Genomic DNA, 13,584 nt, shown 5'->3' with positions numbered 1-13,584 from the left:
ACACGCGCGCCCATACAAGGGTACGCGCGCGCGCACACAGTGGCACTCGCGCACTGGTCGAAAAGCGCCGACCACCTCTGTTCCAAGCGCCCCCAGCGCCCAGCACCCCCACGCCCGGGATCCTAGCGGCCTGGATCCGAGAGCCCGCTCACCTGGCGACGGTGCCGGCGAGCCCCGGCCCCGCGCGCGCACCCTCCAGGCGGCCCCGGGGTCAGGGCGCGCAGCCGCATGGCCGCCCCAGGAGCCCGCGGACAGCCCGGCCCGGCCAGGCGAGGACAGCTGCGGCGAGCGCTGACCCCTCCGCGGCGGCGGTGCTGGGCAGGAATGCCTCCGGGGCCTCCGCGTCTGGGAGTCTCAGGAAAAGCTCGACCCTGGGAGGCCCGAAAGGACGCCGCCACCACCTCCAAATCCACCCTGCCGTCAGAAGTCAGATGCCGGGAACAAAAGCCAGGCGAGTGAGCGCACGGTCCCCTGGCGCCCCTCCATCTGACACGAATTAGCCCTCCCTCCCCCGCCGCAGACCGCAGCTCGAGAGAGGAGGCAAAGGCTTCTCAGCCAAACTCAGGGAAAGTGGTGAAGAAACGCCTCCCAGGGCAGGGGTGGGGGCAGACCTTCCCCGCCATCCGACTGGCTTACGAACGCCTTTGGCTGGGGTGCAGCTTTGCTAGGATTTCAGACCTCTCCAAGAACGCAGACGAGGAGCTTAAAATCAAAATCCATAGGCTCTCTGGCTTTCGGGATCTTAAAATCTTGCGTGTTGTCCAGTAAACCTATCTGTGATGGTCAGTATCACTGGTAATCTACCCTGCTAGCAAATGGTGGGTTTGGAGTGGAAAGAAAGAACCCCCTAATGCGCAAAGACTTTCTTTCCAATTTGATTCTTAACTAAGAAAAACAAAGAACCGCCTTGCTAGAGAGGGCTGAGGGCCAGGTGAGGGTTCCAGCAAGCTCTCCACACCTGGGGGGCTGGGCCCCTGGGCTCCCTTCCTATCCTCACCATCCCCAGTGCCGTCCAGCTCCCTGAAAACCGCCTCTCCTTTTCGTTTCTGGCTTTGCCATTTTAGAAGGAAATTTAAAACCTAGAGTGTGGGAAGTGAAGGGGGCAATGATGGTGGGGGCAGGGTGTCACATGAAGAGCAAGCCGGACACCTGGAAAGTGGAAGGGTCACTTAGCCTGAAGGACAGCCCGGAGGGGAGGGTGGGCATGATCCACAGACAGGACAGCTCTTTCCTAAGGCTCGTCAGACCCCCATGGGACTGAGTTGCCCTGGGCTACCATCACGCAGCGGCAGATAGCTTTCCACCAGGAGAAGCTCTGGCATGTTAATTCCTAGGAAGAAGGAAAGGCTGCCTCAATCATGTTCAGCTGAGGCCACCTCCCCCCTTCTGTGGGGTGGAGACCCCTCCACAGGAGCAGATGGTGCTAGGGAGCCTTCGGGCCTCAGGCTGGCTCACTGTGGACCCCGAGCAGCGGGGTGCCTAGTGACCTGACCTGCCTCCGGCCCAGCCCGGGGCAGCTCCAGTGACCTGTGATGCACCCACAGCTCAGACCTGTGTTGGTCTAACACTCTGACTTCAGATCTTCAACTCTGCTTGCAACTCCAAATGTCTTAACATTGGAGAGCAGTCTGGGTGGGCTAGACCAGGGCCTTTATGGTTAACACATGTGCAAATTCCAGCCATCGATTCAAGGGCCTGCATTAACCTCTCAGATTCTGGCACTGAATATCCACCTTTCCGTTTCTGCAGTGGAAGAGCAAAGCGGTTCTTCAACTTCCAACTACAAAAAACCAGGAACATGCCATTGTGGGTTCTGATTCCTCACCTGGCAGACACCCATTCATTCCTGTTTCCCCCAACCCCTCAAATTAGATCATTATTCATCTTTCTCTACATTCATTCATTTTCTAGATTCTTTCATCATTATGCACTTTTTCTATAGCATATTCAGACTTTAGTTTTTGCAGACATCTCTCAGTCCTATTTTTGCATACATCCCTTCCCTCAGTATCACATTCATTTCTGATTCCCTGACATCTAACATGAGACAGAGCACAGAGCAGCATCTACAGGCTGAGCTAGAAGCACATTATTCTGCTGTTTGGGGGCATATGGTACAAATGCTTTTTCCAGAAGTCAGCTGGATCTGCCACCAGCCTTACCCACAAAACCAGCAGAAGGAATCTGAACCTTAGCAAACAGCAGGTAACCCCCAACATGACAAAGCTCCTTGAACTCGCGGACCAGGCTCCACACTCTATGGAGTCACTTGAAAAGACTGTCAGGAGCACAGGCGCTCCCATGCCCGTGCCTGCCAGACTGCAAGACAAACGGTTGTTTCCATAGGGACACCCTGAATCTCCTGTTACTTAATTAAAAGGTACGTCATTCAGAAAATTCCCGCGCTTTATTACTAGTAATAAATCACATGCACATGATAAGACTCACAGAGGATGACAACAAACAGGGTTGTCACAATACGAGGTGAGAATCAGCAATCAGGACACCGTCTCTCGGCCGAAGTCCACACACTGCTGTGCAAGGGAACTTCCCCAAATGCAAAACAGGGAACCCTGCCGTGACTCCCCACTTTGCCAGCTGGCCACCTCCCCAGCCCCCTTCCCCCTACACCCCCCCCCCCCCAAGACCTGCTTACACCCCAGGCTCTCCTGCTCTGAGCCCAGGGATTGCTGGGGCCTCCCTCAGGCGTCTTGGCCTCTTCCCATTCTTCTTTCTGGCTGAAAATTGCTGCCTTCCTGGGCTCAGCCAAGATCCGCCTCCTGCCTGACCTCTCCGACTGGTTAATCATCCCACACCAGAGCCAACCTCATCCTCAGGCCGATTCTGTAGTGTGGTCATCTGTTTCATGCCTCCAATCTGCAGGTCCTAACCTTTTTCTGGGATTTTCCACAACAAAACAGAGCAGGGGCAATAAATGCTGGGGCGGGAATGAAAAATACCTGCTTTGCTCTATTTCCATGTGGTCAATGCCAGTTATTGACAGCCTGTCTCAGACCCCCCTCTCACCCCCTTGGAAGCAAGCTGATGCCTGAGGTTTGGAGGCAGCTCAGTCTGGGGAACCTGCAGGAACCCAGAAGCCAAGGCAGGTGCAAAGCCAACTCTTCAGATACAAACAGTCCCAGCCTCACAGGACTCACCCCGCAACTGTGCTGCCAGCCTGGCCTGCCTCTGGTAAAGCGACAATCCTACCTACTTCTTGCTGGCCTGACCACCTACCTCTGGCTTCTGGCTGCACTGAGTCCCTAGGAACAAAGCAAGGTTCTTCCTGATGAGGACAGACTTCAGGGACGTGGGGAGCCAGACTGTGAGGGCAGGCTCCAGCACCAGGCCTCCGGGCTGCATCACGAACCTGGAGCTGGAAACCCAGACTGAACTGGGGACATGAGCCCCACGGTGAGACCGACTCTAACACGGGGTCCAGTTGCTAGGGAGGGCCCGGGTCCGCTCACTGCCCCAGGGCTCTCATCTGACACTGGAGGCTGCTCCCCACACGTCCACTTGCTCCCACACCCTTCCATCCATCTGGAAATGATGAGCAGTCTGTGTCTAGCATTGGAGAAGGTACAGTGAGGAATGACTCAGCTTTACCCCTCATGTGCAAATAGCCACACACAGTGTCACGAGAGGGCACTGAGTCCGCTGGTGGGAGCATCAAGGAAAGAAGGTGACAGGTGGGCTGAGACTAGGAGGGGAGGCAGACACTTCCGAGACAGGAAAAGAGCCGGGGACCAAATCAAGGTGCATAATGCATGGTGTTTTGGTGAACATGTGTTAGGGACGTGGATGGCAGACGGGCGGAGGCCGTGTGCTAAGAGCAAGTGTGGGGGTGGTGAGCACAGTCCTGGGGTAGTGACGAAGAAGAGGGCCCTCCCAGCAAGCCAAGACTTGACCCCAAGGTCGGGGACAACCTTTAGCGGTAAGAAGAAAGGAGCCGCGTGAACATGTTGTGTCCTGGGGACCCCCTGGCAGCCCTGGGGGACAGTCTGCACTGCGGGCAGGAGTCAAGACAGAGCACTGACTGAGAGCCTGGAAAAGCTGCTCAACATGAGGCAGGTCTGTGGGGAGGAGGAAAGGAGATGGAGGTCGGTTACTCCAGGACTGATCAGGGAGGGATCTACAGTAATAAAAACGGAGCCCCACCTCTCACAGCGGGAGAAGGGGTTACTAACATGGAAAGGGAGAAAATGACAGTAAGCGCCGTGCTGTGGAACTGGGATCGGAGATGCTGATATAACTCTTGGTTCCAGCGTAGAGAGACAGATACAGACAGAAATGAAAATAGATGTAAATCTGCATGCACACACACACGTATGCATATACACACGTGTGCACACACATAACATACACAGGCATACAGTATACACACCCAGCTCTGTCCACAGGGAGCACCTGACACAGAAGCCCCCAACACCAGTGTCACAGCCAGCACCCAGGTCTTGGTTTTGAAACACCCTGTCCCAGTAAAAGAAACCAGGGCTCCCCTGAGACATGGATGATCTCAGATGTGAGTCAGCGATAGTACAAAATGCTCACAGAATGACGGCTGCATCACAGACACTAGAGCCCGCCTGAAGAGACGACTTGAACATCAAAATAAATAGTGATAATATTGGATTGTAACTCATTGAATAAAGTAGGAGTCCACGAGTCCTACTGCTAGAATTAAGTAAGTGAACACACTGAGGGTCTGATGAGGAGATGCCCATGTGGTCTCCTGGCACCTCCCCACCTGGAGGGTCAGGGAGGGGAGGAGCAGGAGATGGGCTCAGAGAGGTAACTCGGGGTGGAGATGTAAGACATGGAAAAGGGTTGAGCCCCCACTTGTCGTGGGAACTTGCAGAGGAGAGCTGTAATCTACCATTGTGTCCCTGTCGCTCCTTGAAGATCTTCATAGTCTCAAAGTACAGTCCCTTATTTATTATAAAAGAGAAAAGACTGAGTGTACAATAGCTGGCCATGCCACCTTAATCAAGGGTCAGAGTGACCCTGGCCTTTGATGGGATGCGTCCACCATAAGAATACGGCTCTCCTGCTGGGTGCTCCTGCAGAGGGGCAGACCTGAACCTCATCTTGACCAGGTATCATCAGACCTGAATGAGGGACACAGGTTCCAGAATCTCTGGTGCCTGGGAGCTGCGCTCAGAGGGCCCCTCCGCTTGCTAGCTGCATCCTCGCTGCCAGCCCTGGCGTCTGCAGTGGAGTCAGCAAACTCTTCCGGCAAATGCCTCCTGTCTTCACCCCTCCACCCCATCACGCATAAGATCCGCCACAAGCCAGTAACACTCGTCCATGGCCCTGTGATCCTGAGTAACGGAGTTTCCAGGAGCCACCTAAAGCACTTTGAAAGGTGCTTTGAAAAGCACTTTGCCTCTGATAATGAAAAAGACCCTTCAGTTAAGAAGTTTCCGACACCAGCGAGCTGTTGTCAGCTCTCATCTGCAGCAATCTCTGAGCCTGGCCTTCTCTCCTTGTCCAGAGGCGGGGACGCCGGCCATGCTGGGCGCTGGAGACCCAGGAACCATCTCCAGGGGCTGGTCTCACACGTGGGCCTTGCTCAAGCACAGACCTTGGGCAAATCCTCACCCTCCAGGCCCTCCTCCTCCTTTCCCTGCTCAGCCAGCTGGTGCTCCCATCAACCAGTACTTCGTCTCAACACTGAAGAAGCCCCTGTGTCCATCTCGCTGACAGCAGTAGAGTCTGTCCACAAGCATCTTCCCACCTGTCGTCAGACAAAGCCAGGAGGGGGAGACGGGGCACTGGACACAAGGGGAAACCAAGGCCCCAGGGGGTCTTGGATGAGTGGGGACCCCAGAAGATTGGAGACCCAGGGAACTGGCGTGCAGTCCCCTCAGGGGAGTGTCTAGGCACATCGTCTAAGCTGGGGTCATGCCTGGGGACAAGGAGCCCACCCCGCAGGGTCATTTTAAGAATTAAAGGTGCTTTGTGTTTAGTGCCTGACCCACAAGGCTGCTCAAAGCAGAGGTCTGGCCTCCTCCTGGAGGACTCAGGACTGCAAGGCAGTGTTCCGACTCCAGGCTTTGTCCTTCACATCCCTGTATTTCTCACGAAAGTCACAAGAGGTGCTTAAGAAGCCTGTGAGGAACCCACGAGTCCCCTGGCCTCAAGGGAGGTCATTTAGTCCTGCCAACTTAACCAAATGTCTTAATTGGCTACAGAGTTCAAGGTGACACCCTTTCTGAGCTCACAGCCCCCTCCCCACAACGAGTCTTGCCTGAGGCCACAGTGGCAGCCCCCTCCCCAGTGGGGTGGGCACACTGAGGCCTCACACTGTGTGTGTGTCAAGCGTGGTTCTCTTACAGGAACATCTCGTGGCGTTTTTTCAGGAACAAGGTGGCAAATTCTGACATCCTTAGCATGATAATGTTTTATGCCGATGCTAAGAAAACGGTCATTTGTCCTCGTTTCCCCCTCCACTCTCCCCTTTCATGCATTTCCTTCCCCTTGCCTTCACTGGAAAAGTACAGAAAAAGTGCTTTCTCTACAAAATCAACCTCCAATAAGTGCTTTTTTTTCCCCTTCCCTGCTCTAAAACGGCAGCTGTTTCCTTAATGAACTTGCAGGGCAGAGCAGAAAAAATGGGTATGAGAAATAGGCTGCCCCCCAGGCAGTCACAGTCACGTGCCTGCCCTGGCCACTTTCCTCCTCATCTCCTCGCATCCCCAGAGGGAGGAGGAAAGGCCTTCGTGGGGGGGGGGGGGGGTGTGGGGGGGGGGCAGGAAGGACATCTTAGCTCCTTCACCTGCGCTGGGTGGGGAGGCAGGAGGGCAGAGAGGAAGGGCCGCCCCCTGGGGCGGGGACCCCTGCAAACCACAGTCTCCTGCCCGAGGGGACACCAAGGCCTCCAATCTCCAAAAAGGAAAAAAGCAAACCCCATTCGTTGCCTCTTACACACCATGCTCCTCCCTCCACCCTGGCAGGCACGGAACACACCCTTTGTCAGGGTAAGAACAGACACCCACCCAGGCACTCAGTGTCACCCTCCCCCTGAGGAACACTAGCTGCAGGAAGAGTGGGGACTGAAACAAGAAATACCAGACTAGTAAATGGAAACCAAGTGTCTACACACGCGCACGCATGCCGCCGCGGCCCAGGGAAGGGCTCTGGAAGCCTGTAGAGGGCGCTCCTCCTCCTTGAGCATTTCTTGTCTCTCACACTTGAGTCTCACACTCAGAGACCTGCCTGAGGTCACAGAGCTGAGCACCCCGGAGCCCGAGCACCCCGGAGCCCCAGCCCCCAGTGCTCGTGTGCTGTCAGACCTCCGCCTGCTCCTGACAGTGTCCTGGGACTGGACAGGGTGGACAAGCAAGCAGCTGCCCCAGCCCATCCTGGTTAACCTCAGAACACAAGCCAATGGGAAACCAGTCTGTGGCCTTTTGTTTAGCACTGAGAGGAGACGATGTCCAGGGCAGACCCTCCACTCCCCACCAAGCGTCTCTGCACCATCACTTGACTCCAAGCAGAGAGAAACCTGCAGAATTAACTTATAAGCAAAAGCGCAAGACCCACAATTGTAGGACGCACCCCGCTGCTCTTGGCACTGGAGCCCCAAAAACGGAAGGAGCAATGTTCCCTTTCTGGGTGCTGAAGAAAACAGACATATTGTTGGGACTCATCTGGCCTTTTACACTCTTCCCCCAGGATATCAAATTGACATATTTCAAAGTGAGTTTTATTTAACACAGAGGAAGATCTAGATTATTGTCCAGTCTGAGGATGGGCCTGGAAATGCTGGCAGTGGGCGGGTGTCCTCCACTCACTCTAGAGACCCCAGTTCCCAGGAGACATTAGCCACATTTGTTGGAGACAAGCTGAGGCTCAGGGAAGTTTAACCTGCTCAAGATGCTGCCCTGCCACAGCAGAGCCAGCCTCCCACAGGTGGCCCCGAAACCATGCTGTTTCCCAGGTGGGTTGTGGGGACAGAGGGACCACGCCTGCCTGTCCTTGTGCTAGAGCGCAGTTTCACAAGGCCCCAGCGCAGCCTCCCCTGGTCTGCCCAGGCACTGGCTCCCATGGCGAGGGTGAAGGATGATGGAGAAACTGACAGAGCACCTCTGAGTCAGGAAGCCTTGTCTCATAAACTCAGATTAGCCTCCGTCCTTTCATTCTTCCCAGTTCTCTGGACCGAAAATGCGCCAATGTTGCCCAGCTTTGACCAAACACTGTAGTACTGGAGCAAATCTGGAACTCTGGGTAAGGACTTTACCCATAAGCACCCAGCGCAGCACTGTGTTCCCACCTAGAAACAAACAGTTCTCAGCCCACAGTCTTCAGGAGACCCTAGATACCAGTATTTCTTCAAAATCTCCCCAAGGACTGGGTTCAGGAGCCCTGGGCGATGAGACGTGAGGACAGAGGACATGCCTGCTCTCCCCCGTGGGCTGCAGATCCCCCAGGAAGCTGAATCGAGGGGCCCAGGCAGCCTCCAGAGGAGACAGCACCAAGGGGCACCCTGGACCCGCTCTGCTATTTGCTGTGTCTGCAGGCTAATCAGTCATCAGTCTGGGCCACCATTTCTTCATCTGCTAATGGGGGTGATAAAATCACTACCGACCTCAACAACTAACCAACCACCACCAACAACCAACCAACCGCCAACCAGAATAACCAAAAACCAACCAACAAACAACCCATAATAACCAACAACAATCAACCACCAACCAACAATAACCAACAATAACCAAAAACCAACCAACAACAACCAACCAACAACCCATAATAACCAACAACAATCAACAACCAACCAACAATAACCAACAACAACCAACAATAACCAACAACAACCAACAGCAGGTCTCGCGAGGGTCACTCCTCACCATATGCACGGAGGGGCTTTGGTACGATGCCCACAAATACTCCTTCCTCCCCTGCTAAGAGGGGATCCTACACAGCCGGAAGAGTTTGGGGGACTACGGTGGGGGGTCCTTTCATAGACAATAGAAAGATAGCATTACAGTTTCTGAGGAAATTGGGCTGTTTTCATCAATTTAAACAATTTTTATCTACTTATTCCTGAAGTTTTTTAAAAAGAAAAAGTTTCTGTTTAACTTTAACCAGGCGGGTGTGAGGCAGGCAGAACAGGGTCCCATCCTGCTCTAGGGAAGCCAGGCAGAGGGCTGGGCCTCTGGGTGATGCCGCCCACCCTTGTACGGGTCACCTGCAAACTCAGTGAGACCACGACGTAGCTGTGAACGCACCTGGCCCCATCAAAGTCTGCTCTCAAAGGGTCTAATAATTGAATCCTCTGATTTGAATTTCAGCAGGAGGCAGCTGTCCTTCCCACAGCGCAGGACTCCTGTGCACCCCTGAGTGCAATGCTCTTGCCCTGAAGTAACCCTACTTCACCCAAATCTGGGCCAGGAAGTTTCCAGCACATGAAAAGTAGGTTTCCAGTAAATAACACTGCTAGCTGAAACTCAGAAAAAAGAAACAGCAAAATCTCCACCCACACCCAGAGAGGAGAAACAGAGCATCCCACATGACAGGGAGAGCCCCAGGCCACGCACATGACCAGGACCGTAAGCCTCAGTCTCCCCAGGACACATGGACCACCCGCCTGGCAGCATGGTGGGGAGAGGGAAGGGAGATGAGGATGCAGGGAACCTGGGCAGGGGTGGCCGGGCATCACACTCCAGGACCCCAGGCCACTGCAGACGGAGAGTGTGGGCTGTGACTGCTGACTGCCCGTAATACTGCCATGTCCACCAGGCGCGGAGCAGCAGAGGGCAGAGAAAGCAGAATGGCAAAGAGGATGCCACACTGGTTTGTGCCATTCTCTGCCCACTCATTGACTTAGCGTAAGCACAGCTGAGTGCCCAGCACACACCACACAGGTGCACACCCACAACCTCGAAGCCCTCAGAATAAACCCGCAAGCAGGCGCTTTGGTTCCAGTTGCATGGCCAAGGCCCTGAGGCTCAGATCCTCAGCTCTTATCTCAGCCACCATCAGAGAGGCAGAGCCAGGCGGCTGCCCAGCATTCCTGGCTGCCGGTGTTCCCGTCGGGTCCTCTGGCCTCACCCATGGCTGTGCGTGCGAGGCATTGCCTTCCGGAGCTGGACCGAGCCCCTGAGACTCACGTCACTCAGGACAGCTGCTCCACCTCCCTCCTGCTGGCCCCTCGCCCCGGGAGCGTCAGCCTCATATCAGCCCCTCCCCAGACGACCCAGGATGGGCCGGGTGGTGGGTCTGCGGACCAAATCTATGTCATTCCCAAACTTTCCGATAGGTTTATAATTTTAAAAACTTAATGTTACTAAAGCTTTTATAATTTCTAATTTTTAAAAGTTAAAGTTTTGTATTATCAAATGAATACCTCACTAGAGTCATAACACTTATACATTTCTTTTCATCATGGAGTTACCAGATTTTAAAACCAACCAACCCTTTTTCATTTTTACATTTAAGATGTATAAAGAAATTCTTAAATGCCATAACTTTTGTTCAAGTGCTTTGTCACAACTTGCAGACCTAGAACACAATTAATCTAAAATCTGAGTAGTCACAGTTCAATGAATTTCAGGCTTGGTTTTTAATGATCTAGAAGCAATCCATTTACAAAAGTGCCACCAAACCATTTTAATGAAATCATTTAATTTAATGCCACCAAGCATAGACCTGTTATACCTTGAAAACAAGAATAAGATCTCACAAGTAAGTCTAGCAGACTAACTGGAAACAATTCCAGTTGGAATGGATGGATGATGATGGATGGCGACGGATATTAACTAGACCTATTGTGGTGATCATTTCACAATATATACAAATATTGAATCATTATGTCGTACACTTGAAACTAACGTTACAAGTCAATTAAACCTCAATAAAAAAATAATAAAGGTGAGGGAAGGGTTTTTAATCAGTTCAGTTGGGAGAGCAGAAAATCTGGAGGCAAAAATATGAAGTCTAGGAGGAAAGACCGTGAAGAAGTCACTGAATTGCTTTATTGACATTCCCCTGGGATTGTCTGAAACACCTACATGAAGAAAGATTTTTAAAAGCATTATAAAGTAAAGAGGCCATATACATTCTGGGCTTGTGCTTTAAGAGAAAAGTTAAAGCTTATAAGTTTAAGAAGTATATTTGAGGCACAGTATGGACAATCCTTTTAATCCTCCTCTAGGATTTCTTTTAAAGTTATTCCATTTCTGGTCCCACCTCAGCACTGGGGCTTCTCATACCGTGTCTGAAACAGCAGCGTCACTGTCCTGCAGGCGAGACAGAGAAGCAACACTGTCGGGCACTACCCCATCGCTGCTTGTTCCATGTGTCCCTGTATCCCGCGCCTCAACTCGGACTGTAAACCATGCGTGGGCCGGGACTGCGGGCTTCCTCTCACTGTGCGTCCACATGGGACACAGGCTATGCTGGACACACATACCCGACAGAGTGAATGACTATAAATCAATAAAGACAGACGCCAGGTTTTAAGGCAAAAGTCACTGGAGGCCACACCCTGTGGTCACACCTGGGCTGGGCCTTGGAACTTGTGGCTGCATATCTGCTGCCCTTTGATTTCTGATTAGCTGGTTGACAGTGACTCACAGGCCCCATTCATTCACTGCCACAGTCTCTGCGTGGGAGGGACAGAGAGAAGACCGACCCTGAACAGGAAGGCAGCCCCGGAGAAGAAAGAGGGAAGGCACTGGGGGCCGGGCTCAGCGTTAGACTTGACCCTGGTGAAAATGGGGGGTCAGAGGCTTATAGGTAAAGGGGTGCTGCAGGCTGAGGGTGACAGACAGGAAGCTGCAGACCTCCTGTGAAACAGGCCAGCAAAGAGGGCATGAGCGCTTCCACCAAGACCCTGGTGGCTATGGCAGCGGGAAAGATAGAGGCCGGCTCCAAGGGTTCGGGAGGACCATGACCGGGCTGGGACTGAGGGAGAAAGAAGTGGTTTGGTGGAGGCAATAAGGGGCCTATTTGGGGCCGGGACCTTCAGAGGCCATCAGGGCTCGATAGAGGACTGGGGATTCGGATCTTAGATGCGCAGCACGCTTCTGCTGAAATCATGGGATGGGGGGAGACACCTGTAAATATGGGTGCAGGAGCTTCTTCTCCCAGCTCTCTGGTCTCCTCTGCTACAAGCACAGGGTGACAGGGAACACCTGTTGTTCAATCAGCTGGCCAGGTCCACACTGTGCCCCAGCTGTGCAGGAAGTTGGGAAGGTGAAGGTCAGGGACACCAGCCAAGGTCACCGCCCACAAGGAGCTCTCAGTGTGGCCTCCAGGAAACTTCCCTAAGTGGGTGCTGCCACCCACCACCCTCCAGAGTCGGCACCCGTGGGTGGATAGCTGCTCCGTGCACACCGACACACAGGAGCTCGACGTTCCCAACAAACCAAATGCAGAAGATCACCACGACCCGCTGCAGGCCACCCAGCTCACAGGTGCCATTGTCCAGGTGTAACCCTAGATGGACAGCAGGCCGCCCCCGGCCTGAGGCCCCCACAGTGACCCTGGCTCTGGGTTTCCCACTGTGGAACTTCACCAGCCTTTTCCTCCCTACGCTAACCCCCAGCAGACACAACAGGCCGCAAGACACCCCATCTTTAAAGACAGCCCTTCTGGCCCGCCGCCACCCCTCCCATCACCGGCCCACTTCCTGCTCCCCTTCTAGGAAACTTCCTCAAGGGTGGGCAGTAGTTATGGCCACTACCCACCGCCCGTTCACTCCAAGACCAAAGACAACTGGACTGTTCATCCCGTCAGCTGAAATTGGCCACCAGTCCCCAAAGAGCAGCAACTCGTCAGACGCAAGAGCTGACTCTGCTCCTCGTCCAGTGCAGCTCCCAGCTGCCCCTGACTGTCCCCCACCTGCCACACTGTCCTCCCCTGGCTTCCATGACCCCATGTCCTGAGTATGTCTTATCTCGCTGGCCCTCCTTTGGAGGGTCCTTGGCCCCTGAGCACCTGTGGGTGTCCTGGACTCTCCTCTGTGCACAGTCCTCCAGCTGTCGCCTCCAGCCCACCCCATCCATCAGCTGACGGCCTCCCCTGTCCCCTCCAGCCCTTCCCTCCTGACCTGCTAAGTCCTGGGATCCCTGTCGCCTACTCCACACCTCCACCAGGCTGCCCCGAGGCACCACCAACCTCAGCCTTCCAAGTCAGAACTCCAGATTTTCTCCCCAAACATGCTCCCCCTCTCTCCACGAGAAGCACACAGGCAACACATCAGCAAGCCCTGCAAAACAAATCCCCCAAGAGACCCAGCGCCCGTCTCCGTTCCCACCAGCCTGGTCCACGCATGCACCAGCAAGCTGACCCTCCCCTGCATCCAGCTGTTTAAGGCACCATCTTAAACAGGAATCAGACATGACAACGCTCAAGCACAGGGCTCTCCCCAGCTTTTATAATTAGGCCCTTAATTTAAAAAGAAAGAAAGCCTAGGGGCCGGCCCAGTGGCGCAGTGTTCATGCATTCCACTTCGGCAGCCCAGGGGTCACCAGTTCAGATCCTGGGAGTGGACCTATGCACTGCTTGTCAAGCCATGCTGTGGCAGGCGTCCTACATATAAAGTAGAAGAAGATGGGCATGGATGTTAGCTCA

The 13,584-nt window shown here is 53.9% G+C and overlaps 1 protein-coding gene across 8 annotated transcripts in view; it reads right to left on the bottom strand.

Moving 5' to 3' along the window:
- Positions 1 to 13,584, bottom strand: part of TNS3 (tensin 3) — a 260,333-nt gene that overhangs the window by 221,115 nt on the left and 25,634 nt on the right. The window contains exon 1 of one of the 8 annotated variants that reach the window (XM_070501633.1): positions 2,657 to 2,787. The exons of 4 other annotated variants lie outside the window; for them this stretch is intronic. Coding sequence is in view for 1 of the 4 variants with exons in the window: in XM_014828276.3 (XP_014683762.3) it covers positions 153 to 230 (78 nt within the window). In the remaining 3 variants the exon portion in view is untranslated. Of the gene's footprint in view, positions 1 to 152; positions 543 to 2,448; positions 2,593 to 2,656; positions 2,788 to 13,584 lie in introns of those variants that run through there. 3 more of the 8 variants (XM_070501601.1, XM_070501754.1, XM_014828276.3) reach the window with 3 other exon arrangements.

The sequence above is a fragment of the Equus asinus genome, chromosome 1 (assembly GCF_041296235.1).
Source record: "Equus asinus isolate D_3611 breed Donkey chromosome 1, EquAss-T2T_v2, whole genome shotgun sequence".
Lineage (NCBI taxonomy): Eukaryota > Metazoa > Chordata > Mammalia > Perissodactyla > Equidae > Equus > Equus asinus.
This window is presented reverse-complemented; position numbering and strand designations above follow the sequence as displayed.